Source organism: Talpa europaea (genome assembly GCF_964194135.1).
Source record: "Talpa europaea genome assembly, chromosome: 3".
NCBI lineage: Eukaryota > Metazoa > Chordata > Mammalia > Eulipotyphla > Talpidae > Talpa > Talpa europaea.
The window spans coordinates 65,228,889-65,250,349 of NC_140069.1; the positions used below are offsets into that span (position 1 = coordinate 65,228,889).

The 21,461-nt window shown below is 35.4% G+C and overlaps 1 protein-coding gene across 1 annotated transcript in view; it reads left to right on the forward strand.

The window, feature by feature from the left end:
* The window catches only part of PXDNL (peroxidasin like), a gene marked incomplete at both ends in the record, with an annotated part of 520,299 nt that overhangs the window by 243,115 nt on the left and 255,723 nt on the right, over positions 1 to 21,461 (forward strand). Inside the window, 1 exon segment of the mRNA XM_084230567.1 lies at positions 12,328 to 12,399. Within this exon segment, the coding sequence (XP_084086693.1) occupies positions 12,328 to 12,399 (72 nt within the window).

Genomic DNA, 21,461 nt, shown 5'->3' on the forward strand with positions numbered 1-21,461 from the left:
AAGCTCTAAATAAGGACCTAGAGCATTTGGGCTTAACAGACATCTATAGAACGCTAAACCCCAAAAAAACGGAGTACACATTTTTCTCAAGCGCACACAGATCATTCTCCAGGATCGATCACATACTGGGGCACAAGACAAACATCAACAGATACAACAAGATTGAAATCATACCAACCATCTTTTCTGACCATGAAGGCATCAAACTAGAAATAAACCATAAAAAGAAGGCAAGGAACTTTCCTACCTCATGAAGATTAAAAACCACACTACTGGAAGACTACTGGACAAATGAGGAGATCAAAGAAGAAATTAAAAAATTCTTTGAATTGAATGACAAGGAGAACACCAATATCCTAAATGTATGGGATGCAGCAAAAGCAGTAATAAGAGGAAAATATATAGCAATAGAAGCTCACATCAAGAAACAAGAACTCAAAGAAACAACCTAATCTCGAAGCTCAAAGATCTAGAAAAAGAACAACAAAAAGCCCCAAAACCAGTAGAAGAAAAGAAATAATAAAAACCAAAGCAGAAATAAATGAAATTGAAACTAAAAAAACAATCCAAAAGATCAATGAAACCAAGAGCTGGTTCTTTGAAAAAAATAAATAAAATAGACAAACCCCTAGCCAGGCTCACAAAGGAAAAAAGGGAGAAAGCACAAATAAACAGGATCACAAATGAAAGAGGAGAAATCACAACAGACGCAGCAGAAATCAAAAGAATAATCAGTAACTACTATGAACAGTTGTATGGAAACACGTTCAACAATCTAGAGGAGATGGACAAATTCCTACAACTCTACAATCACCCAAAGCTAGATAAAGAAGAAATAGAACACCTAAACAGACCAATTACAAGCAGCGAAATTGAAATGGTAATCAAAAACCTCCCCAAAAACAAAAGCCCAGGACCTGATGGATTTACAAATGAATTCTACCAAACATTCAGAGACGAATTAGTGCCTATCCTTCACAAACTCTTCCAAAAAATTGAGAAAGAAGGGACAATACCAAACACGTTCTATGAAGCCAACATTACACTAATACCAAAACCGAACAAGGACAACACAAAAAAGGAAAACTACAGGCCAATCTCCCTAATGAACACTGATGCAAAAATATACAATAAAATTTTAGCTATCAGAATCCAACAATGTATCCATAAGATAATTCACAACGACCAAGTAGGATTCATTCCAGGGACACAAGGATGGTTCAACATCTGAAAATCAATCAACATTATCCAACACATCAACAAAACAAAATATAAAAACCATATGATAATATCAATAGATGCTGAGAAAGCTTTCGACAAAGTGCAACACCCATTCATGATAAAAGCCCTTGAAATTCTTGGGATACAAGGAACATACCTCAACAACATAAAGGCCATCTATGACAAGGCAACTGCCAGTATCATTCTCAATGGTGAAAAGCTGAAAGCAATTCCATTAAGATCTGGAACAAGACAAGGATGTCCACTCTCATCACTGCTCTTCAATATAATACTGGAAGTCCTAGACAGAGCAATAAGACAAGAGAAAGACATCCAAGAAATCCAAATAGGAAAAGAAGAAGTCAAACTATCACTATTTGCAGATGATATCATAATATACATAGAGAACCCCCAAAACGCCACAGAAAACTAATTCAACTCATCAATCAGTTCAGTAAAGTTGCAGGATACAAAATCAACATGCAAAAGTCAGTAGCCTTCCTATACACAAACAATAAATCTGAAGAAGAAGAAATCAAAATAACCATCCCTTTTATTATCGAAACAAAAAAAATCAAATATTTGGGAATAAATCTAACAAAAGAGGTAAAGGACCTATACAAAGAAAACTATAAAACACTGTTAAAAGAAATAGAAGAAGACACAAAGAAATGGAAAGACATCCCCTGCTCATGGATTGGAAGAATAAACATTATTAAAATGGCCATCCTACCAAAAGCAATATACAGATTCAATGCTATTCCAATCAAAATTTCAATGTCATTCTTCAAAGAAATAGAACAATTATTGATGAAATTCATATGGAATCACAAAAAACCCCAAATAGCCAAAGCTCTCCTGAAAAAAAGAGAAGGGAATGGAATCATCACACTCCCAGACTTCAAACTATACTACAAAGCTATAATAATCAAAACTGCATGGTATTGGAACAAGAACAGACATACAGACCAATGGAATCGAATAGAAAATCCAGAAATAAACGCACAGATTTATGGTCAACTAATCTTTGACAAAGGAGCAAAGACTATGCATTGGAGCAAAGAAAGTTTGTTCAATAAATGGTGCTGGGAAAACTGGGTCGCTGCATGCAAAAGAATGAAGCTTGACCACTACCTCACACCATACACAAAAATCAACTCAAAATGGATTAAAGAACTAGACATAAGACCTGAAACCATAAAATATTTAGAAGGAAATATAGGCGAAACACTACGTGATTTGCACATCAAAGATATCTTTACAGACACATCACCAAAAGTAGTGATAGTGAAGCCAAAGATAAATAGCTGGGACTACATCAAATTAAAGAGCTTCTGTACAGCAAAAGAGACAATAACAAAAACAAAGAGAAACCCCACCAACTGGGAGAACATTTTTGCACACAACACTAATGATAAAGGACTGATCACAAAAATCTGCAAAGAGCTGAGGAGACTCAGCAACAACAAAGAAAATAACCCAGTCAAAAAATGGGCAGAAGAGCTAAAAAGAAACTTCTCTGAAGAGGAAATGCAAATGGCCAACAGGCATATGAAAAAATATTCAACATCACTTGTAATCAGGGAAATGCAAATCAAAACTTCCATGAGATACCATCTTACACCAGTGAGAATGGCACATATTAAAAAAACTAGCAACAACAAATGTTGGCGAGGTTGTGGAGAAAAAGGAACTCTTCTGCACTGCTGGTGGGAGTGCAAACTGGTCCAACCACTATGGAGAGCTCTGTGGAGATTTCTGGACCTACTAAACATAGAGCTTCCATATGATCCAGCAATTCCACTCCTAGGTCTTTACCCAAAGGACACAGAAACATTCATTCCAAAGAACACCTGCACCCCTATGTTTATAGCAGCACTATTTACAGTAGCTAAGCTTTGGAAACAGCCCAAATGCCCAAAAATAGATGACTGGATCAAGAAGATGTGGTACATATATACCATGGAATATTACTCAGCATTCAAAAAAGATAAACACATGCAATTTGCAGCAACATGGATGGCGCTGGAAGGGATCATGCTCAGCGAAATAAGCCAGAAAGAAAAAGAAAAATACCGGATGGTCTCACTCATAGCAGGAATCTAGAAAACTTAAATAAGGGACCAGGAAAATGAATAACTATTAGAAAGTGAAAATCAAAATCAACAAAAAACTATGAACCAGAGACACTTTTTGGGGGGTGGGGTTCGGAAGGGGAGGGATTGGGGTCAGAATGGGGGGGGGCTGCAATTGTATGGGGAATATAAAAATAAAATTTATTATTAAAAAAAAATAGACAGATTGACTGACATACAGTGCTGGGGGAAGTAGCGGGTGAGACAGGAGAGGACTGTTGCGCCATGTGGGTACCTCCTTGGCCAGGGATCGAACTCGTAGTGCAGTGGCTGTGGATAGCTTCATAGGTTATGTCTTAACCCCTTGTGCCACCTGGGAGGCATTTATGATCAGTCATAAAAGTTTTAACTTTTATGGATGTTTATTTTTTTCTTTATAAAGTTTGTGGAAAATAGGGATGACCTTTGGCCAAATTGTCCAATTGCTGACTTATGTCCAAACTTCTGACTCCTCTTAGACCTTCTTTACTTTCACATGTGATTGTGTATACATGTATATATATACATGTATACATAAATACAAAAATAGATGTGAACACAAGTGCATGTGGTTATTTTTCCCTATATAGAATTTCTTTATTTAAATTTCTAGCCTAAAGAAGACCCAAACAATGGCCTTTATTCTTTCATGCACTGAAGTCTCTTGTAAACTCAGGCACAATATCCTCCGTAATCCCTCTGGCCATATTTTCTTCCTTGGTGAGTGATGGTAGTAGCAATTGTCCAGTAATCCAGATCTGAAACGTGGGAGTGAATTTTAATAATTATTTATGTTTTCATCTTCAGTTGTTCACCACCTATGATTGATTTTACCTATAATCTTTAGATCTTTCTCCTTATCTATAGCCTTAATATAGGTCATTGACCTTACAGTATGCCAATAACTCACTGAAACAGGAAGTGTCTAAAGGTGAACAATGGCACACAGAAATGGGCATTCTGAAGTGAGTTTAGTTAAGGGACCACTACAAGGCTCGGATATGGTTAGAAAACACTAGAAGAAGTATAATATTTCATCCCTGTAAGGGTATATTACTCCTGAAAAGACAGTGGTAGGAAAAAAAAAACAGAGAAATAGTGATTGGGAGAAAATTTTTGCACACAACACTGATAAAGGACTGATCACAAAAATCTACAAAGTAAATAACCCAGTTAAAAAATAGGCTGAAGAACTAAAAAGAAACTTCTCCAAAGAGGAAATGCAAATAGCCAACAGGCATATGAAAAAATGTTCAACCACGTGTAATCAGGGAAATGCAAATCTAAACTACAATGAGATACCATCTTACACCAGTGAGAAAGGCACATATTGAAAAATCTAGCAACTACAAATGTTGGCGAGGCTGTGGTGATAAAGGAACTCTCCTACTATGCTGGTGGGAGTGCAAACTGGTCCAGCCACTATGGAAAGCTGTATGGAGTTTTCTCAATTTGCTAAAATTCGAGCTTCTATATGATCCAGCAATTCTACTCCTAGGTATTTACCAAAGGACACAAAAACATTAATTCAAAAGGGCACCTACACCCCTATGTTTATAGCAGCACTATTTGCAACAGGTAAGCTATGGAAACAACCAAATGCCCAAAAATAGATGACTGGATCAAGAAGATGTGGTACATATACACAATGGAATATTATTCAGCAATCAAAAAAGATAAACTCACGCCATTTGCAGCAACGTGGATGGAACTAGAAGGAATTAAGCTCAGTGAAATAAGCCAGAAGGAAAAAGAAAAATATCAGATGGTTTCACTGATAGCAGGAATATAGGGGAACCAAATAATGGATCAGGAAAAAGACTAATTATAATAAAGTAAAAATCAAAATCAACAGGCAACTATAAACCAGAGATACACTTCAGAGGGAAGAAGTGAGTAGGATCAAAACAAGGGTGGTGGGAATTTTAAGGGGACTATATAACTGAGATGAAAATGCATACATTGTACAAAAATGAAAAATGATGTAAAAAAAACTTAATGAAAAAAAAATCAAAAAAGAAATAATGATACAAAGAGAGACACTTAACAGAAACTTATCTATAGATTGAAGCAGGTAGTCCTCTGTTACTCTGCAAGAATGAATAGGGGAGTAGATGCCTCAATTTTTCTCTTTCCTACCTTCCCTTCAATATTTTGCTGCTGTCCTTACTGACTGAAATAAAATGGACTCCAAGGACACATAAGTCATTGTTTCAGTCACTACAGGACAGCACAGGGATCAGTGGAAAAGGGGAAGGGATGAATTCCAGGTGGAAACAAAAAATACAATCTACATTTACTCCAGTCTCCTTTACTAACTCCCTCCAATCAAAAAAAAACTACATCACCAACATCACTATTTCCATCCCATTGTCAGATTGATACTTATATATAATTTTGTCATTATTCTTTTGGCTAAAGGATTCTAAGTAGTACAGATCTTAAAAAATAAGAAGGCAACTTGTGGTGGGCTTAGGACATCCACAATTTCTCTCTTTGCTTCTAACTGAAGCCCACTTCCAACTTGAACCCACTCACTTGCACATCTCTGATGCCCTCTGGCAATTATAGACATATATATCTGTGCATATTCACTGTTTAATCTTGTTCCTTGATCTTTACTTCTTTAGATAATTCCCACTTGTCCTCCAAAACTCTGCATTCCATTGTCTGGGAGACTTCCTAATTCTGCCACTCAAAATTTCCTACCTCTTTTCACATAAAAAAATGTTTGAGAAATTTGGAATTTCTTTTTATTGATGTAACAATGTATTGAAACTTTGTATAAGTTTAAAGTGTGCTTTATTATAGATCAACATCTGTACATGCTATTCTAAATTCACCACTAAAACTCTGTATATATGTTATTCCCCATAAAATTGCCTCCTTTCTCTGAGTTCTATGTGCCCTTCTGGTACCAATAATTTGGTCTTACAGTCTGAAGGTTTGTTTTGATTCATTCATTTGTTTGGTTTCTGTATTTACCACGTATAAATGATATCATGGTGCTTGTCTTTCTCTGCCTGAATATTCTCACTAAGCATATTAGCCTCTAGTTCCATCCATGTTGTTACAAATGACAGGATTAAATCATTTTTCTTTTATATCTTATCTGATTCCCATGTTAGATTTTTGAGCTTGTTAAAGGCAGAAGTTTTATCTTATAATTCTGAAAACAGTCATGTACATGAATAAGTATTTACAACTATTTAAATATACATTTCTTGTGTACCTTTCCCATCTTTGGCTCTTGCAGAACAGAAGGATATTTTGAGACTTTGGTAGACTTCACAGGCCTTTAATGCTGAAACAGGGGACAGACCATCTGGCAGGGAGACAGCAATCTCTGGCCTACTCTCTGGTGTTCTCCCTCTCAGTTTTCTGTTCTCACATCGTCTTTCCTCAGAGCGATGCTGCCCTTTTATCCTCCCCTCTCAGCACAGGTGTCTGTGCTTAGACAGACACAGCCATGCTCTCTGGGCCTAGGTGTCCATAATCATGGGTGTGCATGTCCCTCCCCCATGCCTCTTGGTCCTGGTGTCCATTCAGCCTGGGGAGGAGTGCAAGATTGCAGGTGGGGGAAGTTCTCTTCAATTATCTCCTGGAATATTTTCTCTGTTCCTACATCTCTCTCCTCTCCTTCTGGAATTCCTATAACTCTTATATTTCCTTTCCTCATGGATTCAGATATTTCCCGAAGACTTTCTTCGTTCTTTTTCTTTGGTACTTCTCTTTTCTTTTCTGTTTTGGTTCTTTTTATTTCTGTCTTCAAGAGTACTTATTCGTTCTTCCATTTCATCTATTCTGCTTTCATTGCTTTTCCCAGAGTTCTGTAGTTCCTCCATTAATTCTTTGATCTCCTGCATTTCTTTTACTTCCCTCTTTAGGGACTCAATTTCATTCTTCTGACCATTGTTTTCCCTCTTTAGGGACTCAATTTCCTTCTTCTGATCCTTGTTTTCCTTTATGACTTCTGTCACTTTTTTAATCATGGCAATTTTAAATTCTCTTTCTGGAAGGCTCAGAAGTTCTTCCAAGTTACTGTCGTTGCAATCTGGGGGGTGGTTTTGTTTTTGTGGTGTGCTTCTTTCCTGAGAAGTTGTGATGTTGCGTGTGGTTCTTTTACCCCCTACTGTCTGTTTTCTAATTTGTTATATGCATTGGGACACTTTGTTGCTCGGACTGGCCGGCATCTTGGGTGTACTTCTCCACTCCTCTCTGGGTCCTCCAGGAGCCATCTCTGGCTTCTGGGGGAGCTTTCTGCTGGTTTTATGCAGTCTTTACTGAAGAAATGTCCCTGATCTAAAATGGCGAAGCAGGATGCAGTCCCTGTGCATCCTGTCTCAGGCACACTCTTCTGCATGCCCGTTCTGCTCCGGATGTGGGTGCCTGCTCCTTCTGTGGGCTCAGACTGCTGGTTGGAAGGGGCCTGGTGTGGGCTAAATTCCCAGCTGGCCACTGGGTCCTCCAGAAGCCTTCTGCCCTTTTCAAGCATTCTTTTCTGAAGAAATTTCCCTGTTCTATGGGGTGTTAGTGACATTTTTTTCTGGTCGCTAGGTGGCACCAAAGTTCTCTCCTATTGTCCTTGGGGGGCTGCTTTTCGACGCCGCCCCCCCCCCCCCGGGGGACAGGGAACAGAGCGAGAAAGGTAGGGTAAACCTCAACGGCTTTGGGGTGCTGTGTCTGCCTTGTGCCCCACCGTCGTGGAGAACCCATGCCCCAAATTTCGTGCCCCGGGTCTCAGTTCCAAAGCCCTCAGGTCCTGGACGTGGGCTGTTGCCCAGTTCAGTGGCGCGGGTATGGCGCCTTTTGCACCCTGCTCCCGTGCCTGGGCACCTGGTTCCTGCTTACTCAGTGAGGGACTTTCACCCCAGTAAGGGCCTCCGTGCGTCTCCCCACAAGCCTAGGTCTCAGGCACGGGGACCTGGGCAGCCGTGATCCCGATCCGCATTTGCTTTTCAAGTGCGCCAAGCGCGCTGCTTTTCCATGCAAGCTTACAGGCCGGCCCGGGGCTGTGTGTGCGTCTCCTCCAGAGTCTCTTTGATCTCTAATGGCGACTGGAGCTGTTCGCTCACCACCGCAGTGAATCCTGCAGGGTTCTCCACAGCTCCCTTTCACGGGGTGTGGTGGCTGCAATATTTCCTTTCCACTCACAGTCCCGCTTGCTGCGTAGTTTGTTCTTGTTGGTCATTTTAGTTTGTTTTTTTCCTCCTCTCTGCCGGTCGGAGAGTGCCGACTCTGTGGGCAGTGGAGGAGAGCAGGGTTCTGCGCTTTCCTCCCTTCTAGTCCTCTTTTATGGCAACTTTCTTCTTCAGGCAGTTTGCTGGAGTCACCCGTTTATCTTCCGTGTCCCAGTTCTCACTGGGACTTGCCGCTTTTCCTCCCTATTAACTTTATTTAATGGGAGATCTTACTCGCAGCGTCTCCTCGCCGCCATGTTGCTCCGCCCCCCTAAATTAATAGTATTTTAAACAAAGTTTTTAAAATAAGGTTTTAATGTCATTTTAGATCCAGAGGAGATTAAACATGATCCAAAATCCAAAACTGAAGGCAATGACCATTTAATTTCTTTACATAAAAAAATTAGAATATCTGTATAATACTTATGATAAAGCCAAAAGTACAAAAATAAAAACCATATACCTTGGAAAGTATTTCAAACAGCTCTTATACAAAAATTACTTTTTACATGATAGTTTCTTCATATATCAATAAAGAAAAACAAGGAAGTGAAATTATGGAGAAATGGTCTTATTAGTTAACTTAAAGAAAGAAAAAAATGAACATTAATGTAAAATACTTCAGAAGATTTAAAGTTTGAAGTTTTAGAATTTCAGGAGAGGACAGTTAACCTATTGGATTTGTGAAAGAATTTTTCACTTGCATTGCTATGTAAATTTGCATTTGCCTTGGGGAAATAATGTTTATGAAGAAAAGTTAGTAAAATTGATAATGAATTTGTGTTATTAATTCTTAGCCTGATTTTTAAAATTTATTTTCCCCTGCCTCCCCTGCACATTTTTCCCCACTGTTTTGAACTGCAAATAATTTATGTGGTGCTTAAAAATATGTGAATCATTTTAGTCATATAGGTGATGGCAAGTTCTCTAAAGCTAGTCATTACTGACTTTGCCCATGAACCACTTAGTTGGTAACTATGCAGATAACTTAGGAATTATAACTTAAGTTTGTTGACAATTTTTGAGTTTGCTTACATCAGTAAGAAATGAAATACACAATTCTGCCATTTTAATAATAGCAGAAACATATTTCTGGAGTATGTCCAAATTAAACATAATAATAAGCAGAAACAGATCAACATTATTACCAATCATACACAAAAATAATATCTATTACTTGTATTAAAATGTACTATAATGAGTCATTTTCAGAGTAACTATGGGTATTGTCTGGAATGGAAATTTTATGTGACACATGGGAAAGCTCTGCTTTGTTTCTTCCCACTTTGATTAATACATTAATATGGGAAAAGCTTTTACTTTTCTAGTAGCTATTTGTTTATAACAAAATATTTCCACCACACAGGATACATGTGTATAATATCCAAAGTACACAATCTCCTACACACTGTAAGACACTGTATCAGCAACAAAAGAAATTAGTAAAATAGACTCCTTGGTTTATTCTTGGTGCCTCTTCTCCCCCAAGGTTTTGGTCATAAGGAGGGCTAAGACCTCTATCTTTGAAAATTATTTTATTTTTGTAAAATACAGTTTTTTTTTTTCTTGGGAGTTTCCTTTTTTCTTTTTTTTTTCCTTTTCTCCTGTGTTTCATAGGTAATGTTAGGACAGGGAACAAGCATATATTTCCTCAAGCTTGCACTGATTTAAAGGATGTTAGGTATTATTTTATGTCCTGTATTTCAGCAGAATCAGTCATGCATTTAAAGCCATCTCCTTTATCAAGAATGAAAAGAAAATAAAAATGTCAGTTTCTATAATCACTTAACCAAAACACTGTTAGGAAATTGTTCAGTGTCATAAAATTATAACAAATATATTATGATGGAAAACATAATGCTTTGAAAAAACCTTGACAAGACTATGTACTTGAGATTGGAAAATACATTCAACTGTGAGCCATTTCAATGAATTTGTTTCTTGCAGTAATAAAACTACTTCCCACAAAACCTGTGAGTCAAAATGTTTGGTTTTGTACTTTAGATTATTAACACATTGTTTTACAAAGTTAAAGAAATAAAAACAACTTCAGAGCAATTGTTAGAAATAAAAATATGCATAACCACAGACTTCCAGCACATTTTGTATACTGAAGAAAGATGAAATGTGATATGTCGTTTTCTTTTCCTTTCTCAGTTGTGATATGGAAAGAGATTTATGGACTAATGCCAAAACTAATCTTTGCATGAAATGGGTTAGCTTCACTCCCAGGAACCACACTTTTGAGAATTAAGAAAACAGTAAAAAAAATTGTTTCTTGTGTTTAATGAGTCAGATGAGATCAAGTGTGCACACGCATACCATGTAACAAATATGCAATATGACAGAGAAGGTGCACATTCCACACCCATGTGTCACATGTATACATATATGCATACACCTGAACATAAAGGTATTCATGCATACTTACATATATGTGTGCATCCATACATATACTTTTTCTACATGCATAGGTACATATATTTAATAGAACTTGGAAACAGGACAGTCATTAAGTAAAAATATTTGTATGATGATAGTTTGGGGTCCTAAAAGAAGTGCAACGGTGGCTTTAAACAGTAGATTAAGAGAATGTATAGAGAAAGTAAATGAGAAGTTCTCTCAGGACAACATTTGTGTTTGGTACTAACTAGCTAATAGCATATTGCTTTCAAACAGCTTAAAATTTTCAACAAATGGTGAATTATAAAGTCTGTTGGATCATTGACTGAAGCTAAGATTTATCCATAAAACGGACACTCTTTATGGCATCAGCTCAAAAACATACTGCATATTGCTTTTTCTGCCAGAGCACTAGGTAAGCTTAAGTGGCGAGTTGTGTCTTTGGTGCCGTGCATGGGGTGTCAGATAACAGCTTAAAACACTGTTTTTGGAATTGTGTTGTTGAGCCTTTTTCAGTGACGCATTTAGTGAATAAGTTTGGAACAGTTGAGTTGGGGATATTGCGACTGTCTGTGTAACTGTGTAAAACGTGCCAGTGTGCAAAAACACTTCTCTTTTCCTTATTGGCCATGCAGAAAAAAATTGCACAAAACAACTATTTTACAATACATTATAACTAAACCCGCTAGCATTTGACTCAATTAGCTGAGTTTCCTTACAAATGAGTTTCCTTACATATTAATTTAAATATGAAAGAAATTTTGGGATTATTCAATAGGAAAAAAATCTATAATTTTTATTCACCAGAGTTACTTTTCCCAAACCTTTCAAAACTGTGTAAAGGTGATGTTTTTGTAACTTGTTTTACTGTTCAAAAATCAATTTACTTCTGCCACCTGTTATTTTTCTCCCTGGATATTTTAGAAGTAATTTTTGGACCATTTGATAGCACTATAATAAGAGCCTTACTTCCTATGTAGTAATTGACTCTTGGGTTGACAGTTCAACAAATATACAGTGAGAGTTCTCTGTGTGCCAAAAGCTACAATATTGGTGTTTTCAAGAAAAATTGCTTGAGCCTGAGTGCATGTAATTCCCCATCAGTTTATTTAGAAATATATTTCTTTGTTACTGTGACGACATCAATAACTTTCCTTTATCCTTGGACTTACAATGCTTTTTTAGGGGTATTTTAGAGTAATTTAATTAATATAAATTCTTGAAAAGTCTTTTCTGACAAATATTATAATATAGTATTTTAAATACAAAATTAAAAATTCCTAAATTTAGTGAACCAGGTCACTGACTGTGAAAAGCACTTAAATCTACTAGATTAAATGTTTGCATTAATTAAATGTTTGCAGAATCTGTTTGTCATTTTTAATTGATGCTTGTTTTTGTTTTTTCAGTCTCCTGAACAACAACCAAATCAGAAAGATTTCCAGAAATGCTTTTGAAGGACTTGAAAATTTGCTGTATCTGTAAGTTGCAAGAAATATCAAAATTAACTTATGGTGTGGATAGGTTAGTTTTGTCTCACTGCTTGCTTTAACTAACATAATTCTTTATTTTCTTGAATAGCACTGTTAACCTTTATAGAAAACTCATGAACATTTCTAAGTGAAGTGAATTGTTTTCAACATATTACTCATCTGAAAACACTTAAATATTTATGCACATTTCTATCATTCCCATCCTACCAAAAAAAATCTAAGTTGGAAAAAAATAAAAACAAAACAATTTGTGCAATGTTTACATTCTAATCACTCTAACTAATTGATATGTAAAAAAATTGTAAGAGTTAAGAGAAGATTTATATCAGCAACAACTCAACCATTCAAAACCTGCTGAAGTCAGTATGAACATATTGCAATTAGGAATTTTAATGAAATTGGATAAGAACCAAATTTCAGAAAAGTTAACTCAAAAATGTGACTTTGACAATTGTGGTGCTAATTTGGATATTATAGGTCAATGAAAATAAAGTTTTTTTTTTTAAGACTATTGCCTCTTTTGATTCAGAAATGAATCATGTTGATAAATTGAAATTTGAGAGATATGACAGATAGGTATGTTTATGTGGAAGATGGAAGCTGGAAAGACATTTATTTTATTTTATTTTTTTTTTTTAAAACACAACTTTTTTTTTTTTTTTTAGAGGCATGTTTTCATTTATTTATTTATTTATTTGTTTGTTTTGTTTATACATGCACTGGGTACAGTCAGAAGCGCGGGAGGGTGAGAGAATTCACCAGAGCCAGAGTGGGGAGCAGAGCAGGCAGAAGGACCAAGGTACACTGCTGAGGGGAGCAGCGGGCGGCAGGAGAGGTCTGCGCGCCATGTGGGACCCTCCTCCCGTGGCCGGGGAGCAGCCGGGGATCGAACCTGCGCCGCCGAGGCCGCAGGCAGCTTTGCAACCCAGCGCTCAACCGCTGCGCCACCGGGGAGGCCCAAGACATTTATTTTAATTTCAACTTTCTTACAAAGTAACGTTAACGAGGTAGCTAACACTTTTACACAGATATGTCAAGTTGATTAAACACTCCATTTATAAATGTTTATTTTATTTACTTTTTAATTGAAGTGACATTTGGATCCCACCCATCAGGTATTGCCACCATAGCATACCCACCACCAAATCGCTCATCGTCTACCACCATAGTCCTCTGAATTACACACTGATTAAAAAGTTGAAGTTATTCTTATAACTTATAACTTTAGCACCTTCCTAAAGCATGAAAATTCATATTACATCCCAGTTGAAGTTTGCCAGTCTCTTGTGTGAAATTGAGCACCCCAGCCCCATGTCCAACTACAAAATCTTTTTAAACAACTGACCACAAATTATTGCTCCCTTCTTAAAATCAGTCACTTTTATTTGCTCTCCTAATTATTAACGACTAATCTAACATGCTCAACAGGTGCAAATCATGTTTGGTTTCGACATGTTAAATACTAATGAGAATCCTTCACGTTTCTAGCTTGGTGGTGAAAGAAGTTTGTTTCTCATTAATGGAGGAGTTTCACCTCCCTGGTTTATTGCAGTTCTGTGGATCTTTACTCATTGATAGATACATAAAGAATAAATACCTCAAAGTAAAACAAAAAAAATTAACAGTTTGAAACCAAGAAACATCATTAGGCGAATAAATCTAATAAAATTACAGTTACTAGCAAGAAATTAATTTTAGATAAAATAGAAGTTCAATGTTGCTGTGACTTGGATATATTGTATGCCCAAATGTATTGTGTGCTAGGGGTAATAGTAAGGCAATTCACAAAACTTCTAATCAGTACTCCAGCCAGTTCAGATACTGCTTACTAAGTAAAAGATACAAATCCTTTCAGTAAGATGTGTACTTTAGGAAAAGGGAAGGATAATTTATAAATGTTTTATTACACAATAGGTGGTTAATGTGTTCATGTGAACATTGAAGTAAATCTTTCCATGTTTTCAATACCATTGCCCATAAGGATTGCCACTTGAAATAGAGAAGTTTATAGGAATAACAAGGGCTGTGGGCTCAAGGATCAATATAATATAGACAATATCTGCCTGGACTAGACAAAAATGGATTTGTAAGGCTTAGAAGAAAATGTCAGGTTTTAAGGCAATTAAAGTTTTGCCTAACTTTGACTTTGTGTCAATAATACAACTAAGATTAAGGTAGTCATATGTTATTTTGTGAGTCAATCCAACAGAGTATACATGAGTTCTTTCTGGAGGCTCTTTGCACATACTCTACAATATGCTGTCATTCTTAAATTTCGCAGTCTATGAAGATGTTGAGGTATTTTCCTGAAGTAATTAAAAACCTATCATTTTCAGTGTAACACAATTTAATTCAGTATTATTTGAGCACAATATTTTAACAATTTTCCAAGTTTCTGGGCTATGCGATAATTATGATCCAATCCACTATATAAGTTTTTTGTCCCTTGATTAATAGTTTTAAGTGACTTTTTGAATAAATTGTTTTCTTTCTGTTATATTGATCCAGTACTTTAAAATGTTTAATAAGAAACCCTGGTGGAAAGAGATTCTTCTGTTGCCTTTTGCTTTCTAGCTTCTCTGTCAATGGTCAGTGTCACCCCATATACTTCAGTTGCATGGAAACCCACATCTCTTTAGAAGAATAACTTCAACTTTTTCAACAGCATGTAACACGGAGGACGATGCTGGTGGAAGATGATTTGGTGATTGGTGATTTGGTGATTTTGTGGTGGGTGATTAGTGATTGGCGATGGGTGATTTGGTGGTGGGAGCGCTACAGTGTCAATACTTGATGGGTGGGATCCTAATGTTACTTCAATTAAAAAAGTAAAATAAAATAAACTAATTTATAAATCCAAGAAACATCCATTCAAACATGTTTTAATCTTCTTTCATCATGCTGAATGTTACTTGAGAGACCATTAATTAATCTCCCCCAATTTAGAGAGTAATTCCCAAATTTACAGCATTGCATGAGCATTTTATAGGATAATCAAGATTCATTTTGGGGAGTAAGTTTTTCTGGCTTACTTCACATAATGCAATTGCAGATGCAGATTTGCTTTTATTTTTGTGACAAAGGGCCAGTTGCAAGTGATACTTTCATAAATATTATTTGGTGCCCTTGATGTTTTGTGATTTCCAGTAATAATTAAATAATAATTTAAATTTATTTTTCCTTTTACAAAATATTTAGGTTCTAAATCAATTTGAACACATACAAATACATGATTTATTTATAAAATTGTCATTTTAAGTTATCTCCAAATTTTTCAAAATATTAAGTAGCTAATATATGCCATATGAGTAGGTACTGATATGTAAAGATGAAGGATAAATACACACATACCTATCAGATAATGTGGAAGTTTCTTTTATGGAAGTACGTACAAGGTATGGTAATGGCAGCACAGAAGGAAAACTGATTCAGATTCACAGTTTGAAGTTATGCTTCAAATAAGTATTCTTACTACTATTATTATGAGATTATTGAATCATTAACTAAAGCTTAGAATTATCAGTTAACACTGACATTATCTCTGCTATGACATCAGATTAAATGCATACTGTGGTATTAGATCTGTCTTGCTTCCCACCCCATCACCAGAAAAAACAACTCACCACAAATATAAAAAGACAATATGCACAAAGCATTCATGTGGGACACATTGACTTTGGAGATAGCAACCATTGCTTGTAACAGTGTATGTCAGAAAAAGGATAGAGTAAGTGGGAACTAGAAGGTATGGTCAGACTAGGAAGATGTTTGCAAACACATCTCGACTGTGTGTTGATGATGATGAGAAACTGAGGGTATTTTCAGAGGAACGGAATGATCAGCTTGGGGCTTGGGAGATGTTAGTTTGGTAGAATGGATGCATTTGCTGGAGAGAGTATAGTCTTCTGAGATGCCGTGGCATAGCCACAGACAACAACAGGTGGCACCACGGACTATGGAGACCAGGACTATGGCACCATGGACTATGGAGACTATGGAGGTCTGCTGCACCATGTTGGTCAGCTCCCTGGCTGGGGATTGAGCTTATCCTGCAGTGGTTGTGGATAGACTCACAGTGCTGAGACTTAACCCCTTGTGCCACCAGGCCCCACAAATATTTGCTCTTTTAATAGAAAATTCCCATTCCTTTCTCAATTTGTCCCACCAAAGTTCCAGTTTTATCTTCTACTGTCCTGGAAGGTTTCTTTGGCTACCCATATACTCATATTTTCTTTACATATTTCCTATTCCTCCATACATCTTCTATGGCATTTGACCATTTTCTCTGAATCTGTGGATTATTTGTGGGATTTACTGTGTCACTGACATTCAATTATGCTTAGTGTTTATTTCCACTTCTCTAACTCTCTGTCCCTCTCTCTTTTATTTATATTGAAGTTTTCATGACTGGACACTTACAAATTAGGGTCTTGTTTGTATTTCTATCCAGCTTATATAAAGTATAGGACACATTTCCATGCTTGCCCCCAAAACATCCTCCTTCCAATTACTGTTTCTCTCTTACTTTTTCAAGAAAGAACATCATCTTTCTCTTAGCTTCCTGGTATCACTCTTGGGTTCTTGGGTTCCATCTTTCTCATATGCTACTGCAACACACCCTGTTCCATCTTTCTCAAATGCTACTGCAACAACCCTAAAAACTGTTTGATTGGTTCACTTTCTCCATCTCTATTAATTTGCCCTGATTTAAGCTCTCAGTATTTCCCTGCTTCACATTTCATTTTAATAAAAGTTACTTCCCATTTGGACCTATACATGCATATGTGATTTTTTGCATGCACACATGTGCATTCATCTTATGTCTTTCTTTTCTTTTTAGATTCAAATAATTGTTCTTTTACTTCTTCAAACACTGTAAGCACTCACCCTCCACTCCCATGGGCCTTCATATTTGCTGTTAATTGTTTTCCTTTTCCCTTGATTTTTCTGTTTCAGTTTTAAAATAAACACCACTACAAGTCACATTAAGCCCATAAAACTTCTCTTCTTCCTATGTCATGGTATCCTATTTATTTCACTCATTACCTATACCATAAACATTAGTATTTTTTCTCATATTTTTCTTGTTTATTTTCTGATATCCCCAATGGGTTCTGTGAAGTTAAGTGCTTTCACTACTATTGTTTACCACATGTCCTAGCATCTAGAACCTGTATCTAGAACATAATTTGTTGACTAAGTAAGATAGGAGAAGGTGCTCAACAAAGATCTGATAGGAGATTAGTTAATAGTCTAAGCTATATTGAGTTCATAATTTCCTGAGAGGGGTAATAAAAACTTTAAATGTCTCAGCTTTTACAATATTAGGTCTATCGATTGTTTATATTGTTCTTTTTCCTGAGAATTTCAGGTGTTTATATCACATAAAAAAACTAGTTATAGTGCATATATGATCAGAAGGTTTATTTTTGTTAGATTAGATTTACCACAGAATTGCAGTTTTGTTCTGCTAAGGACAAAGGAGAACACATTTTTTTTTTTCCTAAAACAAAAATGTTTCTGTACTCATCTGAAATTCTAATGTGTTTTGTTCCAAAGTGTATCACTAATTCCCTCAAGCAAAAGAAAAAAAATTGAAATGTTGAAATTTTGCTTTTAGATTCACAGGAAAAAGTATACTTGTTTGAAGATATCTTTGGGTTACTTGAATTTTTAAACCCAAGATACATTGAAAAGAAAAGCAAACTGTTTCTTTTCCTTGGTTTGAACAAACAGCAACTTGAAGAACAGCATTCCTGGTATTCATTATTATTAATTGAATTAGAAAAAATCCAGTGATAAATTCCAAAGTAAAATGTATTAACCAGAAACATCTTGGCATCTAAAAATAATGATCTCATCACTTATGAACACTGACCCACTTTTAAAAGAAATTATCTATAGGACAAAACCTGTGGCATATCTGTGCATGTTTGAGATAAACTGAGTGTCATTTTGTAGTACATAAAGAGGAAATTTATTTTACATTCAAATCCATGATTCAATTGGGGGTCTTCTTCCCCATTCCCCTAGTTGAACTATAGCTTCTTCCTTCTAGCCCAGCTCTTGTCACCTTTGTCCTCATGAATTCCTATTAGTACTGCTACAACCTCTGCACAAAATTGTCTTCGTAGGTGATTGACTGAATGTGTCACTTACAATTTTGCTTTATTATTTATAATAGTTCATGGTTTATAAAGAGATACCTGCTGTCACTTGTATGATTTTTTTTTTTCGTATAAGCAATATCCTTTTCTCACTGCTTTCAATATATATATTTTCATCTTTAACCTATAGAACTCCAGATTTTCCACTTGGCCTGGCCTCTGTTGATCTCCAAGTAGCAATGGAACTCCTTATTTGTTCTAGGCCAAGATAGGGATTCTGGCTCTGCACTAGGACTTCTCTCATATGTTTTGCTTGGAGGGTATAAATACGTCCTTGTTGTCCCTCATATAGTTTGCCTTAACATCAAGCTCCATTACTGTTTCATGGTAGTAAAGTGTTGACTGTCTTCTAGTCTTCTGATGTTGCCCCAATGGAGAGCAGGATGAGTAACTCTTCATTGCTGGTTTGGGATGGAGGTCTAGGCTCCTCATGTGGTCTCCACTGACATTTTGGAGTAGGTTTTATTATTATCATTTTTTGGGGATAAATGTTCCAGCTCTCTACTTTACTTTCTCTGACCATATCGCTACTGGGGTGACAGGTGTTATATTAGAATATCACAAGGGTCTTGTTCGATTTTCACTCAAGTGGGCATGGAACTGCAGATTTTTCTGTGGTGTCAGACCGGAGAAGAGAGATTATTTTCCAAGTTTTCTGCCTTATTACACTTTCACATTCTCTCATGTATTATAACTTTTTATTGCTTTCATTCATTGACATTTCCTGTATTTTGGGTGTTCAAGGCCAGTATAGAATAAATGAGTGAAAAGAAAATCCAGAAAGTCACTACTATGTCATTCCTTTTGTTCTAAGTTTCTTAAGAAATTTGTCTTCTCTCTACCTTCAGAGTCTGCAATGTTTGTCTTATATGTTATGTTCATGATTCTTAGTTATACTTAAGAAAGAATATGAAAAGGATTTCTATTTGACCTTTCCAGAAACAGAAACCTTTGCAATTTTGAACATCTTTCTTAATATGCTGGGTTTTTTTAGCAAGTGAAGAATTAACTAATAATCACAATTCTTCAATACGAGATTAAATTTATTCATTGTGGTAAAACATACATTATAACATAAAACTTACCATTATTTACATTTTGAAGTGTTCAATTCAGTGGCAGTATGTACATTCACAATATTGTACAATCATTACTTTTATTAATTTCTGGACTTTTTATCATCCAAATAGAAACTCTGCACATATTAAACAATAACTTCTCATATGTCCCCACTTCTAATTCCTGATAACCTTTGTTCTATTTTATGTCACTATGAATTGGTCTGCTTTAGGTGCCTCATATAAGTGGAATCATTCAATATTTGCACCTTTTTTGTTTGCTTTATTTCACTTAGAATGATGTATTTGTTTCATCCATGTTGTAGCATGCATCATAATCCCACCCCTTTGTAAAGATTCAGTAACATTCCATTTTATAGAGAGTACAGTTTGTTATATCTTCATCTGTTGATAGGGATTTGGATTGTTTCTACCTTCTAGTTTCTGTAAGTAATGATGCTATGATCATTGTTATACATGTAACTAAGACCTTATTTGCATTTTTTGCATATATACTAGATGCAAAATTGCAAATTACATGCAATTGTTTACTCATTGAGTAAGTTCATTAATTTATATATGCATTTATTCAGTATATTTCTTGATTATCCTCCCTTTGCCATACACTATATTGAGGTTAGCGTTCAATAGCTTACATTTTCACTGTGTCTTGAAGAATATTTTTACATATCTTTCATTAAATACAATGTATCTATAATTAGATGTATTAGAGTGCTAACTACATAAATAAGGAAATAAATCTTTATGTGCTTAATTTTCTGGAATTCCCAACACTGATTCTTGGAGTACTAATCAGATTTTTATTATTTTTCCAGTCCAATACTCTTTTAGTTGCTGCTAAGATATTTACTTAAATATTAGATTATTATTTGAGGAGAATGCTATTGAAACATGTTCTGTAATTCAAAATCCAGAAAATTTTCCAATAGAGTGATCTCAAATATTAAGTGTGGATGATTTCATAAGATATTAAATATTGTTTTACCTTAAATCCTATTTTATAATAAGATCTGGAACAGTATTATTGCTGGCATCAGCCATGTATTTAGTTGGAATGATGTTTAAATATTCAGTGAACCATACCAACACAAATTTTATCAATGTATTTGTTTTATATGCATAGCCATTATCTAAAAATGTTTTAGAATCTGTGGAATCTATGTTTCTGAACTAGTTGGAGCTTATCTTTGGCAGTATTATAGTACTGTATTTCCAAAATAATGAAATGTTGGTCAAAAATGATGATTTAAGCCCTTGGCTCTGATCATTGTAGAAATGAAATACACTTGTTATTGAAAAATCAGAGTTTAATCTGAACTAAAAATATTTCTGAAATTTAATACATGTTAATAAATATTATTTTACTTTCAGTTATGTAAATTATTTGGAAATTATTCAGAAAAGGAGAGAAATAAACTATGAAAATATTTTAATTGTTACTTTTTTGTTATTGTTTAGGGTCTTTAGAAAAATGGCTTATTACACTCTGAGATAATACAGAACACCATTTTAGGGTACTAAATAAACTGGTTTGTCTCCAAATATAATGAGATTTGGAATGTTTGTAGCACAATCTTTACTGATATAAAACCTATTGCATATATGTCATTTGCTTTATTTATTTATTTATTTATTGTTTGACCCTCATTAATTCTACTTTGAATATTATAATTATTAATGAGTAAAGTGTGATATTATAGTACGAGTCAATAATGTTAAAAACTTTTTCAAATAGCAGGAAAGGAACATAAGGCAGCTTTTTATGACAGCATTTTTTTTAAAATAAAAAATCTTCAGGTTTAGA